We start from the raw sequence: 23,534 nt of genomic DNA, 5'->3' as shown, positions 1-23,534 counted from the left end.
GGGATCGAGCCCCACATCGGGCTCTCTGCTCAGCGGGGTGCCTGCTTCCTCCTCTCTCTCTGCCTGCCTCTCTGCCTACTTGTGATCTCTCTCTCTGTCAAATAAATAAAATAAAATCTTAAAAAAAAAAAAGAAGGATCTGGTTGGTGATAAAAGTGATAAGAAAGTCACACTTCCCTGGAAGAGTTTCTTAAATTTCATTTCTCAGAACGCTTGTGCAAACAAAGGGCTCCATGTGTAACTATTTGCCAGGTACTCTCCATAAGCCTACTGGTTCAACACTCCAGGCCTGGATAATGAAGATTTTCCCCATGGTCCCAGTTTTCCCTTTGTAAGGCACTCTGACTCTTACTGAGCTCTCCTCTGGAGATCCCCATTCTGTGTTCCCTTCAGCTTTCCAATGCACACCTTTGCTCTTCCACCTAGAACACAGCCAGCCATTCCTGCCCTCCCCCCCGCCAACACACACACACTTGTTTCACAACCAGCTTGAGGATTCAAGATGGCGCATCAAGCTTTCCTTCCCGTCTATTTCTACTTTAACATTCATCAATGTTAACTACAGGTACCATAGCTTACATGGGCTTCTGTTACTTCTGTCTGAGAATCAGAAATGATAGAAAAGAAGAGAGTCCCACCACTGCTCTCCCTGCCCCCATCTGTTTTCTTTCTTTCTCTCTTTCTTTTAAAAATTTCACCTATTTATTTGACAGAGAGAGAGAGAGAGAGAGATCACAAGAAGGCAGAGAGGCAGGCAGGGGAGGGGGAGAAGCAGGCTCCCCACTGAGCAGAGAGCCCAACGTGGGGCTCGATCCCAGGACCCTGAGATCATGACCCGAGCCTAAGGCAGAGGCTTAACCCACTGAGCCACCCAGGCCTTCCCCCCATCTGTTTTCTTGAGGTAAAAAGACTCACTTCTGAGCATAGCACTGCGTTTGTTCTCGCCATCTGACACCACCACAGGGTGCAGCTGACGCGGCTGTAAGTGTGAGTGGATAAAGCCTCCAGTCATCATTAACCGCAGGCGGTGGCAAACATGCAGCAAAAATGCCAAGAGGCTGAGAACATGGCAGAGTGACAGGAGCATAGCAAAGGAGGGTTGAGGGACGCCTGGGTGGCTCAGTCAGTCAAGTGTCTGCCTTTGGCTCAGGTCATGATCCCGGGGTCCTGGCACAGAGGCCCACATTGGGCTCCCTTCTCAGCTGGAGCCTGCTTCTCCTTCTCCCTCTGCCCCTTCCCCCTGCTTGTGTGCTCTCTCTCTCTCTCTCTCAAATAAATAAAACCTTAAAAAAAAAAAAAAAAAGAAAAGAAAAGTAGCGTTGAGAAGGCCCCTGACAAACCCAGCTTAAAATATACTCTCCTTTGCTCACTGCCTAATGATAGCAAAGCCCTGACAGAGAGACAGGACCTTAATTATAAAGAATCAATTCTCTCTAGATATGGGGGAAACTATGTTTCTAACTTTAAAAATGTAAGGTACCATTATTTTGAAATGGCTTACATGTCCATTACTATTTTCAACCGGTCACATGGGGCTGATGACTGCTAATTACTAAACTCCTAACCATTTTAACGGGGTAACTGAAGGAAGTGATTAGATCCTATTTCCAAGGCTTCCATAGGGAAACAAAGACAAGGAGCTCTGGGAATGTCAGGGAAGAGACGTGCAACGAACGTCTGTGCAGAGGGAGAAGGAAGCACAGTGCTACAAGTGTTTGGAGCAAGAAGTTACTTCTCACATGGGGAAAAAGAGAGACACAAAGGAAGGCTGGCTGAAGCAAAAGAAGTAGGCCACACACGAGGTCAAGTCTGATAGAAGTTCTGACCTCAGGAACTGGGAGGAGAATAAAGTGAAGGGGGATGTGGAACACCGGGCTGGTTTAGAGCATAGCAGTGACTTGGTCAAAGGCCATTCAATGGGGGAAAAGACTGTCTTTTCAGTAAATAGCACCAGTTCAATTGGATAACCACATGTAAAAGAATGAAGTTGGCCCCTATCTCAAAACATGTATGAAAAATCAACATAGTCATAAGTATTTGTGGCTTTAGATTAGGCAACAGTGTCTTAGAGCATCAAAAGGACAGCGACAAAATAAATTGGACTACATCAAAGTTAAAAACTTGTGCTTGAAACAACAGTTATCAAGAAGGTGAGAAGGCAATTCACCGAATGGAAGGGAATTTGTATACTGCATAACTTGTAATTAGAATAGAAAAAGCATTATTACAACTTAATAATAAACCTACAAGGAGATGCCAGTTCACAAGCAATAGTAAAAAAAAAAAAAAAAAAAAAGACGGACAACAACAATTGTTGAGAAGAATGTGGAGAAACTGGAAATCTCGCACTCTGCTGGTGGGAATCCAAACTGTTGCAGTAACTTTGGAAAATATTTTGGCAATGCTCCAAAATATGATTCAGCAATTCTATCCCTAGGTATATACCCAAGAAATGAAAAAGATATATGCACACAAAAATGTTCATAACGTTATTATTTAAAAAAAAAAAGTAGAAATCCAAATGTCCACATACTATACATACAATAAAACATTAGGTAATGAAATGGAATGAAGTACTGATACATACCTACATACAAAGTGGATGAACCTAGAAAACACTGTTACGTGAAAGAAGTCGGTCATAAGAGCCCACGTTACAGGACTCCATTTATATGAAATGCCTGGAATAGGTGATTCAGAGATAGAAAGTAGATTACTGTTTGCTTTCGGCTTCGGGATGGTGGATTAGGGAGAGGGGGAGGGAAGTAGGGAGGACTGTGGAGTAATTGCTAAGGTGAATGGGTTTTTTTTAAGGGAGATAAAAAGGTTCTAAAATTAGACTGTGGCAATGGTTGCACAACCCTGTGAAAATGCTAAAAACGCTGAACTGTAAACTTTAAATGGGTGAATTATATGGTATGTGATACATCACAATAAAGCTGTTTTTAAAAAATGCAATGGGATAAATCACAATGGAAAAGTACGTAAATTTGAACGGAGAGAACAAAAAACTTTAGTAAGTCATAAAACACTTATAAACATAGTTAAAGGGAAAACAATGATCTGGGGAAATGTTTTTATGACATACATGACTGATAGCCTTAAAGCAAATAACAGGAAAGCTATGATGATCCGGTAAGAAATACATATTGCCCAAGTAGAACATTAGACAAATACCACAAAAAAGTCCCCAAAGAAAAAAGCACCAAGCATATCACAATCCATTCTCAATATTAGTATCCACCCAGTTATCCCACTTGCATACTCTATCCAATGAAAATATTAGAGATGCCTTTAAATATTAATATAAAAGAATGTTCTTCCACCGTTATTTGGTGGAAAACTGGGAACATCTTACGTGCAGTGCTCAGGCAAACGTTCAAATCCATCACATCTGTGCTACAAAACAGGCAGGAAAGACACTGAACCAAGTGTCAAAAGAGGTGGTCTTTCTGGGGGTACAAGGAAACCCACATTTACTGGTACCTTTATTTAGTACATTTTTGTAATGTCTTTTCCTCCTCAAATATTATTTCTAAAATTTAAAAACTAAAGCTAATATCAGTGTATTTACCTTCATTAAAAAAGAATATGTGATTATTCTATAATTCTAATTCCTTACCAGTGGCTCTCAAACTTTGCTACATATTAGAATCGCCTGGGAAGTTATTTTTGTTTGTTTGTTTGTTTTTAAATCCCAATGCCCAGGCCATACTTCATATACATTAAATCAGAATCTCTGAAGGCAGACTCAGACATTGGTCTTCTTTAAAACTCTGGGGCGTGTCAGAGGCACTGACAAAGTGTATATGGGTGAACCAGGATCACAGGTGTGGAATAAAGGGCACTCAGAAAGGTCCTCAGGTTCACAGTGGAGCAAAGGAATGCACGTGGGTTCAGTGTGTAAACACAGAACAACAGAGTGTGTGTCCGGGTCACGGCTGGGCGTGGCTGTGAGGCACACAGGCAGCCGCCTACTCCTCGGAGGAGGCTATCAGATAACAAGTCTCCTGGAGGAAACAAAGAATGTTTTCCTCTTCACCACAGCAGGAGGAACTGTCCTTGCTGAAAATCAGAGCCCTAATTGTGGCCCGCACCACCTAGGTGAAAGCAGGTCCTCACAGGAGTCCAGTGCTAAAGGCGGGCTTGGGCTGGGACTGTGCACTTCCTGAGTTATTCTCTCCCCTCCCCCATCAAAAAGCCTCACAGAGGCATGTGGGTACATGAAGCCCATAGCCTCCTGTTGTGCATGTAACCAGAACACAAAGCCCGGTCATTTCATTTACGGCTCATGCGTCAACAATGAACAGGCAGAACAATGCAGAGTGGCATCAGAGAACGTGCTGGGGACAGAGCGGGGAACCTGGGCTTAGGCCAAAGCTCCACCAGTAACTTCCACACTGGGGCAAGTTCCATGCCTTCAATACCTGCAAAGAGGCCTGGCACGGATGGCCTGACCTGGTCCGGAGGCCTCACCAACTCAAAAATGTCTATGATCCAGGGGTGCCTGGTTGTCTCAGCGGGTGGAGCATGCAACTCTTGATCTCAGGGCTGTGAGTTCAAGCCCCACATTGGGTATAGAGATTACTTAAAAATAAAATCTTTAAAAAAAAATAGAAAATGTCTATGATCTTCCCCACATAACAGAGTGTGGTTGTAGCTAAAACTAGAGGCCAGCTCAGCGTTTTTTCTGACCGTGAACTTGATCTGACTCAGCTGCGATCATTCCCCTGACACAGTATCATGGAAGGAAAGAAAATGGGAATTGTCTGAGCAGTGCAGACAGAGGGAAGTTCAAAAAGAGGAAGGTGACAGGAGGACTTCTCTCAGCCCCTTCTATCTAATTCGGACAAAGCACTGCACCAGCACTATCCATCTGAGATGGTTCCCAGAAGACTGTTAACTTCAAAAAGAAGCCTCTCAAAGAATGCGGGAGGGAATGTGAAATCAATACAGCTTTTCTGGAAAGTGACTGGGCGGTATGCATCACGAATCTTTAAAAACACAGTCCATTTAGTTCAATAATTCCAGTTCTGGGAACTTGCCACTCTTACAATATCAGACGTGCACAAAAATTACTGGACAAGTACATTCACATCAGGAACTCTGGAGACTGGGTGCACAGCAATGTGGATGAACTTTACACAGAGGGGCTACACATTTAAAAATAGTTAAGATGGTAAATTCTGTTACTAGTATTGTACCACAATTAAAATTTCTGAATTCGTAGGCACTGAACAGCAAAAACAAAGCAAAATATCTTGGCTCGTGCTACAGTTTAAAAACCTGAAAAGTAACAAATACCCAACAACTGGAAATTAGTTAAAAATCAACCATGGATTATTGAAACAAAAGACATTAAATCTCAGGTTCTTCAAGCAAACTGAAAATTGTTCATGATATTATAGTAAGTGAAAAAAGGCCATGCATGTGTGGTTTCCGGTCTCGATGAACCACCCTGGTGCTCCCTTGATGAAGTAGAATAAAAAAATCTTGTTAAACAAAAGCGCTAATTTTCTATAAGAAACACTTGCAGGATGAAAGAGGGAGGGCCTGGAGAGACGATTAACTTATGGTCCAAGAATCAAAGGGCAGAATGACTTCCACTTCACAGCCTGTCAACTTGGAGGTTCCTCCCTTAAAGAAACAGCCAGCCAGGGCGGTTTCCAAAATGGCTACAGCAAGAAATGGACCTGGAACCGAGTGACAGGGCCGGCACCAGCAAGTCTTGCCACACAAGTACAGATGAAAAAAGCAGTATCCCCCACTTTCCACCCTCTACTGCCGGACCCCATCAGAGTATTTTAAAAGCGTGCTTCCCGTTTATGCCCTACCTTTGGAGTGTTGCATAATGGGCCCAAAGTGATCTGGGAAATATAATCCAAATATAAAGTAACTAATGATATTACTAATAAATAAACCACAGGAAATGGGCTTTGTTTTCTCTGGAAGACAAAAGGATACATTACAAATATTAATGAATTCTTAATCCAAAAAAGCTTGCAACCACCACAGGACTATAATGGATACTGGCCCTTGTTTTCTGTACCAGCAAATGTAGTTTCCATTCCAGGGGGGAAATAAATTGAAACAAAACTCAAAAACTGCATCTTTAGACTAACAAGTGAAAAAATATAACTATATGGAACAAGGTAGTATGAGAGCAAATATTACCGAGCAATATGAGTGGAATGTAAGAAACTCAACCATGAAAAATGCAGGGTCACATTATTGCAAGGTTAATGAAATTGTGTCTGGCCCAAAGTTCCCATGGCCTGAGAGCTAATCACCTATTGTATTAAAATACAAGCTTTCATTAAAACAGGCTACTTGGAGTGCCTATTATAGGGGTTTATAGTCTTTGACCTTTGCTAGAAGTTTCAGTCCCTGACAGTTTCTTGATTAGCATCAATTAGTGAAGAGTTTCTATCCAAACAAGTAAAACAGGTTTAGATTTTCTTACTTTTTTTTTTTTAATGCACTTTCTTAAACAAAAGAGAGAGAAAAGGTTCTTATCACACAAATGAGAACAGAAGTCATCACTGTAATTCAGAGCTGGTTCTGAATGATGACAAGATCCTGAAGCCCAGCCCGGCTGGTGTAAGGGGAGCACAGGGGGGAGGGCTCAGTGCCTATGGGCACAGCACGCTCACCGTATTTACTGTATCATTAGCAACAACAGTGAGAGCTTTTTAAATAGATGGCTATTTTTAAATCCAATGCACGTTCACAACCATATGCCAACTAATTTTACAGGCAGGTAGAACACTCGGTCTCTGGATACGTTTCTAACAATATGGCTTAAACAGAAACCTATGAGCATTAGACATTGTGGAAAAATATTGTTTATTGTCTGATGTACTCTGAGTCACTGCCATTTTTAAGCAAGCATATCTGCCCTTAGCTTCCCTTTTGATTTAAAATTGCCAAGATAATGAAGGCAAATCACCACTGTGAGACATGAATTTGCTGCACAAATTTGGGTGAAGCACAAACATGGCTCCGTTAGAGAAGGATCTGCTCAGTGTATTTAATTTGGACCCAAAGCATCTAATATGGAGAATATTCTCTTCGATCCATTAAAAGTTTGAATGTCACACAACTACTCCCTTCTGTTCATAAGGCCTTGCCTTGCAAAGAATTCAGCAGAAGCAAATTTTATTCCTATGGAGAAAATCAAACTATACAATATTTTCTCAAAACTAAAATACCAAATTTGGTCAGGCCTCCTCAGGGCTTTCTGGCCCATGAGAGCCTGTGGCCTCTGAGAACCTTCTGGATAGCCATCCTTTCTGTGTTCATCATAACATTCATCACTACTTAGCACTAACACCCCACAAAATAAACACACTGTAGCTATGAGAGGATGGATGTGCTAACCTCACCGTCATCATTTTGCCATATACACACGCACATAAGATCACTATGTGTTACACCTTAAACTGACAAGTTATAGTTGTGTATCTCAACAGAGCTGCAAAAATCAAGTTAAAGATTAAAAAGAGGGGGCGCCTGGGTGGCTCAGTGGCTTAGGTCGCTGCCTTCGGCTCAGGTCATGATCTCAGGGTCCTGGGATCGAGCCCCGCATCAGGGCTCTCTGCTCCGCAGGGAGCCTGCTTCCTCCTCTCTCTCTGCCTGCCTCTCTGCCTACTTGTGATCTCTCTCTCTGTCAAATAAATAAAATAAAAATCTTTAAAAAAAAAAAAAAAAAAAAGATTAAAAAGATTCAAGTCCCACTAAAAAAACTAAAAAGTCCCACAAATTCTGTTAATAATACAGAATTATTATATAATTCTATTATATATAATTCTAATTATTCTTAATTAGATTATTATTAATATTATACATTAATAATAATTATTTATTAAATCTAATATTGTATATAATTCTATTATATATTATATATATAATACAGAATTATGTATAATTCTATTATATAATAATACAGGCATCTGAGTGGCTCAGTGGTTAAGCCTCTGCCTTCAGCTCAGGTCATGATCTCAGGGTCCTGGGATCAAGCTCTACATCCGGCTCTCTGCTTCCCGTGTGCCCCACCCCTGCCTGCCTCTGCCTACTTGTGATCTCTCTCTCTCTTGCTCAAATAAATAAAAAAAATATTTAAAAATAATAATAACATTAATAAAATTCTCTCTGAAATACATATTCCCTAGGCTCTTAGGTAATCTCGCCAGACCTAAGGCCCAAGCAGCCTCAATTCATTTGCAGCAGCACAGACTATAGGAGAGCAAATTCTACCAAAGGTCAAATCTCTGCACTTAGCACTTGCATTACCCTCAACTAAGGCCCCTTAAGAATCCAGATAGGGGGGCACCTGGGTGGCTTACTCAGTTAAGCATCTGTCTACCTTTGGCTCAGGTCATGATCCCAGGAGTAAAGAGGCTGCCTTCGGCTCAGATCATGATCTCAAGGTCCTGGGATGGAGCCCCATGTCAGGCTTACTGAACCAGCTTCTCCCCCTCCACCGGCTCATGCTCTCTCGCACACTATCTCTCTCTCAAATAAATAAAATCCAGATAGGTTCAGAATTCTATTATTGGTTTTATATAGATGATGTATACTCAAAGAAGCCATCATGCCTATCCATGCTCATCAGACACAGGCTACACATAAAAACACTGATTCAAAGGGAAAAGGACAAATGACGGGGCTGATAAAGGAAAAAGTAAAATGCTGTGCACAATTTGTGGGGAGAAGATAACTCCAATGGGGTAACCGTCAAGAAAGGCAGTGTGGGAACCACAATTTGAAAGAAGGGAAGAAATCTGACCAAGAGATATAGTGGTAGGGAACGGCAAAGAGAAAGAAGGACATTCCAGGAATTTCCCCAAATACTGATAAACAGGTCAAATTCCTTGGCACAGGAAATTGCTTCATACCAAAAAGGTTTCCAAGTTCCAGCTAATGACTGGATTGTAAACAATGCTGTCCAAAATAAGAAAGCTCTAGAACAATAAAGCGTTTGGACACTCACCAATTCACAGCACCATTTCTAACTTTCAGAGCCTCAAGGTTTGCCTTCTAAATTTTGTCACCAAACAAACTGCAAATATCCGCTAAAAGATTCAGAAATCATGCCTATCACATGTCAAGTAATACAAATACTTAGGAAACCAGGAAAACAGATTCTAATTTTATAGCCCCAGGACACATTTTAGACCAATTCCAAATTCATTTATGTGTATATGAGAAGAATCCTTACTCCCTCCACCGCCCCCATATGGTCAAAGGCCCCAAACTATACTGCCCTCACTAAACAAATGCTCAGCAAACCTAAAACATCAGAGGAACGCTTATGATTGCAGGTTTCCAGAAGGCTTTCCTCACATCTGAACCATAACCTCTCAAAGTTAAGTAACGTCTGGTTTTCACTGGTAATGTTAAAAACTTGGTCATGATGAGGGAAGCCAAAATACTTTAAAACGAGTAATCTGTAAGACCCTTGCTCCCACCCTTTACAAGTCCGAATTGTCAAAAAATTTATAATTGTTCCAATGCTGGGTGATGTAATCAAAGAAAGGACATCAGTTTGTAACACTAGGCAGTAATAAATGAACTGTTGTCAGATTACCCTTGCCAAAATCCAGAACTTTTAAATGTACCACAGTGAGTTTAGATTATAGCATTCCCGAATTCATGACCAAGAAAACAAGGCCAAATGATTAACATCAATATTGATAACAAGATCTTGAATATTTATAAAAGTCTAGCCTGAGCAATCAAAAGTTTGTATACAGGCTGAACTAAAGAAATGAGTGTATTCAAACCATAACTTTCTTTTTTAAGATTTTCTTCTTCCAGAAATTACTATAACAAAGAAAACAACTTCCCAGAAAATTCCTTATAAGCACCAGTTTTGCTTCATTTCAATAAAAGCATTACATATATAACCAAGCTAGTTTGGGTGCGGTTTGGGTGTTCAGTTACCTGGAGATTTTTTATTTGATCTTGATTGCACTGAGTGAGACTGTCGAGGCAGCAGAGGCGATGAAGGCAGAGACATGGAGACACCTTTGGCCAAGCTCACCCTGTAGGTGTCCTCTGCTACAGGGAGGCTGCTCACAGAAAAGTCGCCACCATGGCCAGGGGGCAGGACTTGGGGGGATGTCTCTGGACCAAAGTCACCTCCTGGAGTGAAGAGAGAAAAACCTGAATTTAGATCATTAATTATAGGTAGATTAATTCCTAAGAACTACATCCTTAGAATATAATTCCCATATGTCTTATGTGTATGTTGTTTTTTTTTTAATAGTTTTTTTCTTTTTTATTTCTACCATTCTTAGGATTTTTTACCATATGAAAGAAAATTCAAGTTTCACCACTCAAGTATCAATGAACTCCATACCTCATACCCTTTTCTATATCCTATCAACTAGCCCAGTTTTACTTTAACAATGGGTTCAGAAAGCCACCAAGCTGAGATTAGACTTTTTTTTAAAGATTTTATTTATTTATTTGGGAGAGACAGAGGTAGCAAGAGAGAGCAAGAGCAGGGAGGAGAGGGAGAAGCAGACTCCCCGCTGAGCAGGGAGCCCGATGAGGGGCTCGATCCCAGGACCCTGGGGACCATGACTTGAGTCGAAGGCAGACATTTATCCAACTGAACCACCCACGTACCACCGAGATTAGATTTTTTTTTTTAAGACTTATTTATTTGAGAGAGTACATGAGCGGATAGGGGGACAGATCTCAAGCATACTTCCTGCCTGCTGGGCACAGAGCCTGATGCCGGACTCGTTCCTAGCTAGGATCGTGTGGTTATGACCTGACCTGAAATCAAGAGCTGGATGCTTAACCGACTGAGCAACCCATGCATGCCTTGAGGTTAGATTAAGACCAAATATGAATGATCCATAAGAAGCTATGATTTCAGCTCAAGTAAAGGAAAGGATCTTACATAAGTATCATAGAATAGATTCAAACACCCAGATGTTTTCCAGAACTCCCTGGCTTCCCACCACTTCTCTCCAATAAGAGAACTCAAGGGAGAGTCTCCCAACTTCAACATTCCTCCCCAGTACCATAGACCTCTTCTCTCTTCAGATCCACACCACACTCCCCACAGCAGAGCAACCGTCCTCCTACAACTCAACCAGCCCAACTCTTAGTCATGGGACTGGAAACACTGATGAAGCAGGTTCTCCCTGGAATCCAGCCCCTAAATGAACTTAAGGACAAACAAGCTTACTATTATGAAATTAGATACTCTAGGGTAAGCAGATCCAATGACAAAATACAGAGGACACAATTACAGTATAGAGAGGACAAAAGGAAGAGTATGTTGGCTAAGATCAGTCTCTCTGGAAAAGATACAGCTGGTCCTCAAGCATTCTGATAATAAGCTCTCCCCTATTGCTCCTCCCCCATCCATCTCTTCCTCCCCTCCTGAGTGCACTAAGAAGCAACTGAGGCTGGGTGAGGAGGGAAGGTAAACCATTACCCTGATGATGAAAACATCTACAAGCTCTAATTTTACATACAGCAGAGCTGGAAAAAATACAGGAAGCTTTTCATAAGCAAACTAGCCTCTCTGCTAACTACTACCAAACTGGTCCTTACCTTCCTGACTCTGAAAAACCAAGGCTTGGATTTGAATTGGAAGCTCAATTTTTGTCGGTCTTTGTGTTCAAGGCTCAAAAGAGACGTGACCTAAACTCTCAAGTTCGAATTGCGTCGCTGTGCTCATTCATCATGTTGGGAGGTATGGTAAAATAAGTAGTCACCCCCTGCACAGATGGGGGTGAGGCTGGGGGTTAAAACAGGCAGACAGGCTCATGCCTGGCTTTCAAAGGTGACTCAGAACCAGCAGAGCTGTGAATGGAAAAGCCATGGGTCCCACAATAGGTAAGTTTGCAATATCAGAAAGGTCATTTGAGTCTCCCCTGGGCCAGCTATGCCTGAAGGGTTTCTTGTTGTTGTTGTTAAGATTTTATTTTTATTTATTTATTTGAGAGAGAATGACAGAGAGAGAGCAAAAGAGGAGTAAGTCAGAGGGAGAAGCAGGCTCCCCACCAAGCAGGGAGCCTAACAGGGAACTCGATCCTGGGGCTCCAGGATCATGATCTGAGCTGAAGGTAGTCGCTTAACCAGCTGAGCCACCCAGGCACCGGCTTCAAGGGGTTTTAACAGACTTGGGAAATTAAAGATTTATCACTAAATGTCCAAGCGACTGGTATTTGAAGAAATAAACAGAATTACCAGGAAACCCTCACTAGAATTTTCAAAAACAAGAACATCCACACAAACGTTCTGTCCCTGGGGGAAGGAAGCTGGAATTAGTGGAAATCCTTACATCCTAAATCTATGTGAACAGCAGCAAGGCCCCAGTCTGGTCCTCCTATAACCCTCACTCGCCCTGCTTCCTGATCTGCACTGTAAGAAACCACCAACAATGGCCAGGGCCTGGAGCTGCTCTTACACCTCTGGAGATCAGCCAGAAATCCTTTGAAACTACCGCCTTGAGGTCTTGAGCCAGGACACGAGGTTTCCCGGCTGCCTCTCTGCTGATCTCTGTCTGTGGAAGGGAACTTAAGGCACAGCTCGGGGTATACCGTAATGCAAACGCCCACTGGGGCCAAGCAAGCTGCACGCTGACTAGATTTTAGAAAGCAGAGGGAAGGAGAGCTGTCTTCTCTGGTCCAGTCTCTGGAACACGTGACCAGTTGCCACCACCACAATGGGCTCATCCGGAGAATGCAAGCAGGCACTACGCCTACAAGAATGGTGCCTGGTTGCCTGATGTCCTGGATATCTGGCAAGGAACACTAGGAGATAGAGAAGAACTTAGAAAGCACAGAGGCCACAGCCCCAAAAGGTACGCACAGAGGAGGTGGGGGGCACCTCGAAGAAGTTACCCATGTGGTTTGCCCTGTGGCTGTCCTCATACTATCTAACTCATAGACCTGCTAGTTCAACAGCTCGATTGGCCTGAGAGAAGCAGGTGCTGTGACAAGGTACCATCTTCCCTACTCACACACAACGATTTCTAACCTGTAACAACAACAACAACAAACCCGAGATGCCTGGGGGGCTCTGTTGATTAAGCATCTGCCTTCGGCTCAGGTCATGATCTCAGGGTCCTAGGATTGAGTCCTGTACTGGGCTCCCTGCTCAGCGGGGAGCCTCCTTCTCTCCCTGCTTGTGTGCTTTCTCGCTGACAAATAAATCTTAAAAAAAAAAAAAAAAAAAGCTAACCCCAAACCAGACTTCAAGCCCCTTAAGTTGTGGGGATGCAACAAAATGAGGGAGAAATGTATCTATTATGACAACACCAGAAAAAACAGTAAACCTCGTTACTGAAAAAAGGTTTATTTTCTTTAATACTTAGTATTCTCCAATGTGATACAAGCAAAAAACTGGGGAGTGAAGGGTAAAAGAAAATTAGAGTTATCTAATTACAAATTCTGCCTATAAACTTTGTTTATATCAAGCAAAGCAAATATTTTCATTAACTGCAAGTATGGTGAGGATGTTTCCAAAGCAGGCCGTAACCATGAGGACCTCCAGCCTCCGGAACAGCTGCACTCTGACACTGATTTTATGTGGTCTGCAATAAAACGACACTTGGAGTTGGGGCTCGGGAAGGAAGGGTTTCTATTTCAAGTTTACTTTGACATCTCACCATAGTATCAGTCCCAAACATGCTGTCCTTGGTTTGTTTTTCAGACAAAGTGAAAGACCCCGAACTTCCAGCTCCCTTTTATTAGAAAGGCACAAAGCAGGAAGAGAAGTTTTACCTATGAACAGGCAGCATGAAACGAGTGGGGTGATCCGGCAGCCTAGAAGCCGGAGGCGGCATCCTGGAGCCTGGTGCTTTAACTTCACGCGAGCTAAGGCGTTCAGGTCAACATAAATCCAAGAGCAATACAAGGACGCAGACGACGCCAGTGGCAGAGAGCAAAAATCTCTTAGGGGTATCCATGAGAATTATCCAACATTGGTTCTGGGCAACATGACACCAGAAATTCTCTGGCTGACTTAACATTCCTCAGCAGATGCTCCAGGAGATTTCAAGAGGAATTAAAACCATTTCACTGAAAAAACCAGCACTGCGGGCACAGTCCCCTTAGCGCTGGTGTTCTTTGAACTGTGACCTATTTTCTTCCCTCCTCCATTAAGTGATGAGATACACTCGGATCGCCCTTCCTATTGGTAAGGCAGAAATGCCAGCACCAGTAGGCCGAGGCGTCCTCTCCAGAGTAGGAAAATCATGTTATCAACCACCCATGATCTGCCGGGCCGCCTCCGGTCCCACCAGCAGGTGTTTCCCATGGAACACTGATGGATCCCCAGCGTGCCTTCAGTCTCAGAGAACATCCAGTCCAGTTAGACTGCTTCACAGACAGGAAACTGGGACGTGGAGGTTAACTATGGGGAGCAGAGGCCCCATACCTAGAACGACCTCCTTTCCCAATTCCCGCAACTGGCCAGCTCATTGCTCTACACGTTTAAGGACTTTATTTCGAAAAAAATGGAGGCCCCCCAAACAGACATAATTTTAAATTAAGACATCTTTAAAGGGTCAGAACATTTTGCTTTTAAGGCTTAGGTTTTGCAGGTCACGTACAGCCGCTGTCATACACACCCAAACACACGCTCTTTTCTTATTTTAAAATCACCACTTCTTTGAGTTCTGAAAATAAAAGACCATAAAGGGCATAGGGGCATAAGGTTCTCCCCATGTGTCATAAATATAACTACATACCTACATATGCACATACTATAAATTCAAGTCATAGTTTACAAAGATAATGGAATTATCAAAGACTGATAAAGCCATCCAATAAGGCATTTTAAACTGGAAGAAATGGCTTTTGATAATAGTTCTTTAACATTTTTTTTTCCCACTGGTACAGATTGTGAAAAGGGATTTAAGTTCATAATGGAAGAAAATGCAAATCTGGGAGATGATGAATGTTTAAAGGTGTCTATGCAGCATGGCAATGTCCAACGTTACAGATTAAAGTAAATGGAGTGCAGGATTAGAGAAAGCTTTAAAAAAAAAAAAACGAGGGCAAAGAAGCTAGGGAGATGAAAGCAAAATCGTATTTCAGAAAGAACAGACCTGAGAAAGGCAAGGGGGAGCTTAGACATTCAGGTAAATAGGTCTGCAGATGCAGGAAATAAGATTTCCATTTATTGTGCCATTGAAGTGACTAGGAGGAGAGGGGAGGGGACAGAAGCTCAGAATAGAAAGAAAAGATGTTCTGTTTATCCAGTTCCAGAAAACGGGACTTGTGCAATACATTTAACTGGGGCATTAAATGTGTTAGGGCATCTTTTGTGCAGTCCCTGCCTGGGAGCACATTCGTGTTTCCTAAACATATTTCCCATCGTAAGGTTTTATAACCACATAACTCATATAGATTTACAGAAACCTAGAAAATTGGAAAAGATTTCCTCCCACAAGATCCAAGTATCATTCTGGGAGCCTCTGGAAGTCCTCTCTGCAACTGAAAGCATTTTACGCTGTTTTATGTCTTACAGGATCTTCCCCCCAAGTAACCAGCCAGAGCTACTGATTGTTAATGTACATTTCCAAAAAGAGAGTTAAGATAAATGTATCCAAGAAAGCAGTTTTCCAGAACATTATTCAGAATCGTGACTAAGACTCAACACTGCCAAGAGGCAACAAAGCAGCGAACTCCCACCCTCCCCCAGTGTAGAAAAACCTGGTTGACGGGACAAGTTTATCCATTTGCCTTCAAAACCCACCAACCAGATTCTAAATGGAGATCAGTAAATACTGTGTACCTCACAATTTTACTCTCAATTTTCAGTGGTTAGAGAACCAAATGTACTTTGCCCTGACCCAGGTAATGGGGAAAGAGACTGGCATTTGCTCTCTTATTATCAAAATTCTCCCTTAAGCAGATCACCAGGAAAGAGTGTCTAAGCTTAAAAAATGCCAAGACCTCAGAGCACCTGGGTGTCTTGGTGGGTTAAGCATCTGTCTTCAGCTCAGGTCATAATCCCAGGGTCCTGGAGTCCCTGCTCGGGCTCCGTGGTCGGCAGGGAGCCTGCTTCTCCCTCTCCCCCGCCCCTGCTCATGTGCTTCTGCACTCTCTCTCTCTCTCAAATTAATAAAATAAATAAAATCTTTTAAAAAAAAGATACAAGGCCTCAAAAATTTCCACCCCTAAGCCCCGGGGTGGGGAGGGGTGGTATTTCAACACAATAAATGCTTTCCTTGGAGTACTATGCGGAGTACTATGCGTTAGGACAGGGTTCAAGACACTTTATACCCATTGTCTCCTACCCTCACAAGGACCTTGAAAGTGGGTGTTGTTTTCATGCTACTCTGACCACGAGACCACCACACAGAAAGCACCGGGTATCCTGTTCACGGACACTGGCCAACGGCAAAAGCAGAGTCTGAACCCAGGAGAATCCATTCTGCTACCCTGAAAAAGGGCTACTGAGCTAGGTCTTTCAACATTACATCATTTTGAATACTTAATAGGGAATGCCAAAAATAGTATATATAGGTCTATACGCAGTACCAGGCCACCGTGAGAAGAAACCTGTTCCCTCATCTATTTTCACGTTTCGTGCCGGCTGGTTAATTAGCTCCACAGCACTCCTGGATCCTTCCATTTGGGAGGCACCCGGGCCCAGATCATTAATTTTCTTTCCGTCAGTCACACCTTATGCTGTCACCATACAAGCGAAGTGGATCCGAGATAGATGTTTAGCCACCAAGCACCTGAAATAGTTTCTTCTCCTCTTCCTTTGCATTCTAAGTTCCTTTACCTCCTACAGCCTTTGGGCCGGCTCTCGCTGCCCGGGGTGGAGGCACGGAGTGCCGCTCCCACCCCATCCAACCAAGAAGCTCGCCACTCAGCCTGGCCCGGGTGAAGAAGAAAGGAGTGGGCCACTTGCAGTCAAAAGCAAGCTGGTATCTGCACGGAATCCTATACTCCCCATTTCCTTGTCAGGGGTATTTAGGGCCCCGAGCCCCATGGAACACCCCCTCGCAGACTGGGCGTATCTGCCAGGCCTGCCGCTCCCAAAGCCGCAGTTCCCAGGCCCCGCACACAGGGAAGCCGCCCGACCCAGGGAGGCTGTCAGAGCGGCTCTGAGGTGTGGCTAAGGCACGGGCAACTCTCTTCCCTGAGTGCCTCTCAGGCCCGGCCAGGGCTGAGAACCACCAAGGCAGCAAGGCAGTCAAATAATATTTATGCTCCTCTCCCAAGACAGGTGAGAGAGATGAAAAAGGAAAGAAACTGGAGGGAATACTTCATCATACAGATGATTAAAATACAACGTGCATTCCTTTAGTGTGTGTGCGTGTGTGTTTATGTATGCCTCTCTGTATACACACGCGCATATACACTGTATCCTTATGTATATATGAAAAATGTAAACGTACACAGTTGTACGTGCGGAGGGTCTCCAGAAGGACACACAGGAACTGGCAGCAGTGGCTGCCTCCGGGAAAGGAAGCGCACCAAGGAGGAGCATGGATGGGAGGGTTACACTTTTTTACACAATTCACATTTTATGTGCGTATGTTTCCTTTAAATATTTTTTTTTAAATACTTTATTTATCTGACAGAGAGAAATCACAACTAGGCAGAGAGGCAGGCAGAGAGGCAAGCAGAGAGGCAAGCAGAGAGAGAGGAGGAAGCAGGCTCCCTGCAGAGCAGAGAGCCCGATGCGGGGCTCGATCCCAGGACCCTGGGATCATGACCTGAGTCGAAGGCAGAGGCTTTAACCCACTGAGCCACCCAGGTGCCCCCCTTTAAATATTTTAAATTTTCATTCCCTAGGATTGCAATGTCTAGATACAAAGATCGTAAGTCTAAATGGGTCACCCACCATGGCCTGACTTGGCAAATGGGTGAAATGAAGATCAATCCCACAAAGATCGTTCAAAGTGCTGGCATGGGGGGCTGACTGCCAGGAGGTGAGTTTATTTTCTATGGCTGAAGTGGACGCAGTACGGGGAAAGCACTAGAGGACCCTGTTCCGAAGGAAGTGGGGTTCTCAGTCGCACTGAGCACACATGCCCCCCCCCCCCCCGCATCATGGATGGGCTCTGTGTAGGCACACGCTCCATTTCTCCTCTGCCCACACTGCATTCGGGCTCACTTCCAGTCCAGGGCATCTCCACCGCTGGTGGGGGAGTGTGGGCATGCCTGTGGTTGTGGCACCCACAGAGTAATCCGGACGACTACCAGGGAGAGGGCAGGAAGAGGGAAAGACAGGCTAGACAGGATAGAGAGGGTAGGGGGAAAGCAGGGGCTGAAAAGGCTAGGAATGAGGCAGGACAGGACCAAGGAATACGGGGTGCCAGGAAAAGGGGGGCAGCCAGGAGTGCAGTGGGTGGGGTGGTGGTAGGCTAAAGGTGATAGAAGTAGAAATTCCTGTTTCCTTTAAAGCTGCTAGCAAAACGTCTCCCAACATCCCGATAAGATACTTGTAACTACAAAGTAAAACTCATAAATGCAAAAAGCATACGGAAAGGTAAGGGAGTGCCAGAAAAGGAAAGAATTCCCAATAATGTTAAGGGTGACAACAGGGCAATTTTGTTATTGCAACAACTGAGGGCCTAAGTGCACTTAGCCCACTGGGTCAGGGAGCGATCCAGGCCCTCACCCTGGCGTCCACTCCTGTCTTCGCCCCACGCCCACCAGCAGGAAACAACAGATCCATGTGGGTAAAATGGGGCTGACTAGACTCTATCTCTTTGATAAAAAGCCTCCCCCTCAAACCTGAAATGGTGGGAGAATGAGGAAGCATACAGCTTATAAGAGAGAGGAAAGGGAGTATCTTTCTGAAGACTCAAAAGAAAAAAAGCAGAAGAATTCATTCCATGAAGGGCATGGCATCCTCAAAAGAATACAGAAGAACATGGCCTCCTAGATCCTTCATGCGCTGCGTTTCTTTCTTATTTTCTCTATACACCAGACTCAGATTAAAAATAAGGGAAGAAAAGCAAGGAATTTAAAAAGCTGTCACCAGATTATGATCCACATTCCAGGCATGGAGAGTATAATTCACACTACAGAATATCGACTCCATGAACAGGAACAAGCTTGAGGAAGTCTCCCCAGATGCAGAGACGCGTGGTCAACATTTTAGTGACGTAAGATTACAGACAAAAGGTGTTTCTGAGAAGAATTGAGGACATGATCATTTCAAAACCTAAAAACAAATCTTTTTTTAATTAAAGTATGCAGATAAAAAGGACTCCCTCTACCCTAGGCTGTGTCCCTGAATGGAACACACCTGGTGTTCATCCTGGCATAGGATGGACTATGAAGTATAATTATACCTGGACTCATCCTGGCAAAACTAAGTTGATAATTTTTTCTTAACCATAAAAATCTGAGTAAATATAGAGTTAAAAAAAAAAAGTTGATGGGCTGCAAAACCACAGATTTTCAAAGGAACAAGAACCCCACTGCCCTATCTTGGGTCCTCAGGCTGCTGTAACAGCATACCACACCCTGAGTGGCTTAAACAACAGAAGTTTATTCTGTCCCATATCTGGAGGCTTTGAGTCTACAATTAAGGTGTCCAGCAGGGCCAGGCTCTCTCTGAAGGCTCCAGGAGAGAATTGAATCCATGACTCTCTTGGTTTGTGGTACTGCCTGTTATCTTTGGCTTGTAGATACATCACTCTAATTTCTGCCTCTGTCATCAAACAGCATTGTCCCCAGTGTCTATGCTTTTCTTCTAACGGTGGTCCTAATAAATTAGGGCCCCCACTAATCCAGTATGACCTCGTTTTACCTCTGTCACACCTGTGAGGATCCTACTTCCAAATAAGGTCACCTGCACAGGCACTGAGGGTTAGAACTTCAACATCTTTTGGGGGGCGGGGGGAGAAACAATTCAACCCACAACACCTCTCTAGTACCAAAAGCAGAAGTCGAAAGCAACACCTACAAAACTTGAAGGGAATAGAGAGACCAAACCTTATAAAAACCACACCCAGTTTTCTATTAAGTATAATATCAACCAAAAAACAGTCTCAGATATTCAAAGGCAGAAAATACCCAGCCCATTTATCCTTCTTGAAAAAATTAAAAAGTCTCTTAAGAACCAAAATTAACAGGTGCCTAGGTGGCTCAGTGGGTTGAGCCTCTGCCTTCGGCTCAGGTCATGATCCCAGGGTCCTGGGATCGAGCCCTGCATGGGGCTCTCTGCTCAGCGGGGAGCCTGCTTCCCCCTCTCTCTCTGCCTGCCTCTCTGCCAACTTGTGATCTCTCTCTCTCCGTGTGTCAAATAAATAAATAAAATCTTTTTTAAAAAAAAAAAGAACCAAAATTAACTTTTCAACAGTGAAGACGTTATCGTTAAGAGGACAAAGGGGGAAGGGCTATAAACTATAGCCCAAGCCCAGTCTTCAAACACTTCACTCAACTGTCCCTCTTCTACTTCCACTCCCTTCTCATTCAGGAAATATGGTTTTTGAACCATATCCTTCACTCCATAGTGCAGAAACAATCTCTTACCTTATCTGGCAACCTCTTAAAAAAAAATAGTGCCCTGTGCCAGAACTGCAAACAATGGCTAACATTTTTTGCAATGGTTGTGACACTGGGCAGAAAAAGCTCTCCCACACGCCCCACTCCACCCCCCCAAGCCTCTAAAGAAGCAGAAGAGCACAGAACACCACAACCACGATCTTCATTGCCAAAGAACCGAAATTACGAAAAAGGAAAATTTGAGTTCTTCAGATGATCAACATTTTTAAAGACATATGGAAGAAACATTTAAGCCAGTATACACAGTCTTGTATATTTGATGACAATAGGAAAATATGTACAACTAAAAGCTAGAAGGAGGTTCGATACAATGTTGATGGTTATTCTTATGGGGGTGGAAACAGCAACCGTTGTTCCCTTTTACATTTTTGGTTTGACATATGTTCTGACATTTTTATAATGAGAATATGTTAGAAGAAAACATACTTTATTTTCCATTAAACGTTTATTTGAGACATTTGTACCCATTTCTTTCTACATTGGGAGGTTTCCCAGCAAGCCCCCCTGCTGGACACCTGCCAAGTTATCACTCTCATGAAACCCCTTCCCCAGGAAGGGGGATTCACCTTTCCTTTATCTGGGCACCTCCAACTGTGTCTACTCATCCACCTGGCTCAGACTTGCCTTTGTCTGTGTAGCTCAAACTGTCCATAGTCATCTCTTCCCCAGGGCTTAGAGACATTGAATGGTCTGCTTTACTGACCGCTCTCACAGTGAAGGTCTGGACTGGCTTCCTCCTACCGTCACTGTGTGGCTCAAGATCCAGTTCCTTATTCTATGTACTCTGTCTGTAGTACTACACTGGCTACTATACAAAGTAGTACGTAGTTCTGTATGCAACATACAAAGGAACCGCACTGCCCCAGCTCTGTCTACACATCTGACTTCTCTGCTTACAACTTTCAATCTATAACCAATCACTCCTTACCATTAAACTCTCCTGGGGTGTCTGGGTGGCTCAGTAGGTTAAATGTCTGCCTTCAGCTCAGGTCATGATCTTGAGGTCTTGGGATGGAGCCCAGCGTCAGGCTCCCTTGTTCAGGGAGGAGTCTGTTTCTCCCTCTGTCCCTCCCCCTGCTCATGCTCATGCGCGCACGCTCGCCCTCTCTTTCTCTCTCTCTCTCTCTCTCTCGCTCTCTCTCAAGTAAAGAAAATTTTTAAAATAAATGACCTTTCTCTTGGGGCACCTGGGTGGCTCAGTCAGTTAAGCGTCTGCCTTCGGCTCAGGTCATGATCCCAGGGTCCTGGGATCTAGCCCCGCATCAGGCTCCCTGCTCAGAGGGAAGCCTGCTTCTCCCTCTCCCATTCCCCCTGCTTGTGTTCCCCTCTCTTGCTGTCTATCTCTGTCAAATAAATAAAATCTTTAAAAATAAAATAAAATAAAATAAATGACCTTTCTCAAAAACAACATTCTGAATATAACTTCTTACAACATAGAAAACTCCCCTTTTTCTGTAGATCTTGGGTGTGATGTTAAGAATGATGAGGGTAGGACCACCATGCTGCCCATCTCACATCCATGTGAATGGTGCCCTGGACCTGCAAGGAGGTGGCCCCGGGGACTGAATATCTGACTCCTAAAGCCATTCTCTACCTCAGTTACATGTTCAGCCCCCTACGACTGCTGGAGCCCACTTACCCTTGAATTTCATGTTAAAGCAAGTACCCAAGTAACACATCAGGACTTCCACTGAGTTCTCTATTCTAACTATAAATGTATGTTCACCAAATGTGTCTGTCCAAATAATAATGAGGGTGATCAAGTTAGTAGTAAAGCCTTATATGCTATACCAGACCTAGCTAATAAGCACTTCACATATAAAATAAAAAATATAAAAATAAGATAATATATTTTATATTTATATAAAATTTATATATTACATTTTATATTTTATTTTTATATTTTATTTTTTCACCCTGTTCCATTTGCTGTCATTGTCCCTGGGCTACAGATGAGAAAACTAATGCTCAGAGAGGCTACTAAGTAAGCTGTCTAGGGCCCCACAGCCCACAAGTGGTAGATCTGGATTTGAACCGAGGCAGTCTGAGCCACTGTCCGAGCTCTTCATCATGGCCGTACGCTGGCTTGCCTTTGTAATAGTGGGTCCCCTGACCAAGGTGCGTACCAAGCGCGGAATGCTGTTAGGTGCTTAAGAAATTCTGACCGTCATCCACAGATAATTTAGCGAGTCATGTTTCTCTGAATGGTAATCATCGGGAACATTCTGTCGCATTGGACACGATGACATTTTGGGGGTGGAAAAATAAGTGGAAGGGAAAAAGACTTTTAGAACAATGCCAAAACCAGCACATCACCCCCTCACTAACTACTCGAATCCAAACTCTGGCAATCCCACCCGCGATGCTGCTGCCAACGGGCCTCATTACAAGAGAAAAGAAGGACAAGAGGGAGCTGCTACCATTTATCTTATTTCAACTCCTTACAAGGAAAATGGGATCTGTAAACATTTAGGGGGAAATACCTCCAAGTTTCTAGGCAGCACTGAAAGTTTCTTCCCCACAAACACACGTTAAAAATGCTATATAACCAATTCAGCACACACTGTAGAAAAAAGCAGACTAAGTCAATTGTGTACATGTGGCTGTTTAACAAGATCCTTTCCAGGCCTGTACTGGGGGGCAGGGAGTGGAGCGAGAAAATGAGAAGACTACATTTTCTGCATCTATTATTTTTTTGCTATATTCCTGCTCCACTAGCACCACAGAGGAGGAGGAGGGGGGAAAGGGCAGCATTGCTCAGTTTTCAAAACAGCAGCCTCAATGACATGTCTGGTACAATATCTTAGCAACAATGTCAATATTGTCTCACCACAACTAACCATATTAACATTCCACTCTAATCATGATTTCTCAAATATAAAATGGAATGCGCGTTACTTCATTCATTCTCTGAGCATCGCTCTGGGAAATACAGTCCTCCAACAGTTTCTTTAACATTGTATGTCAATTAAGCATCAAAATTATATTCAATAGCTATCACTGCTTGTGTATTAACTT

General features: G+C 43.4%; 1 protein-coding gene across 6 annotated transcripts in view; it reads right to left on the bottom strand.

The window, feature by feature from the left end:
• TANC1 (tetratricopeptide repeat, ankyrin repeat and coiled-coil containing 1) overlaps positions 1 to 23,534 on the bottom strand; it is a 232,314-nt gene that overhangs the window by 116,345 nt on the left and 92,435 nt on the right. For all 6 annotated transcript variants that reach the window (XM_046018133.1, XM_046018132.1, XM_046018134.1 and 3 more), the window contains one exon: positions 9,946 to 10,146. In XM_046018133.1, coding sequence (XP_045874089.1) covers positions 9,946 to 10,146 — 201 coding nt within the window. The remainder of the gene's footprint in view (positions 1 to 9,945; positions 10,147 to 23,534) is intronic.

Source organism: Meles meles, chromosome 9, assembly GCF_922984935.1.
Source record: "Meles meles chromosome 9, mMelMel3.1 paternal haplotype, whole genome shotgun sequence".
Taxonomy (NCBI): Eukaryota; Metazoa; Chordata; class Mammalia; order Carnivora; family Mustelidae; genus Meles; species Meles meles.
Note: the sequence above shows the minus strand (reverse complement) of the source record. Positions and strands in the feature narration are given on the sequence as shown.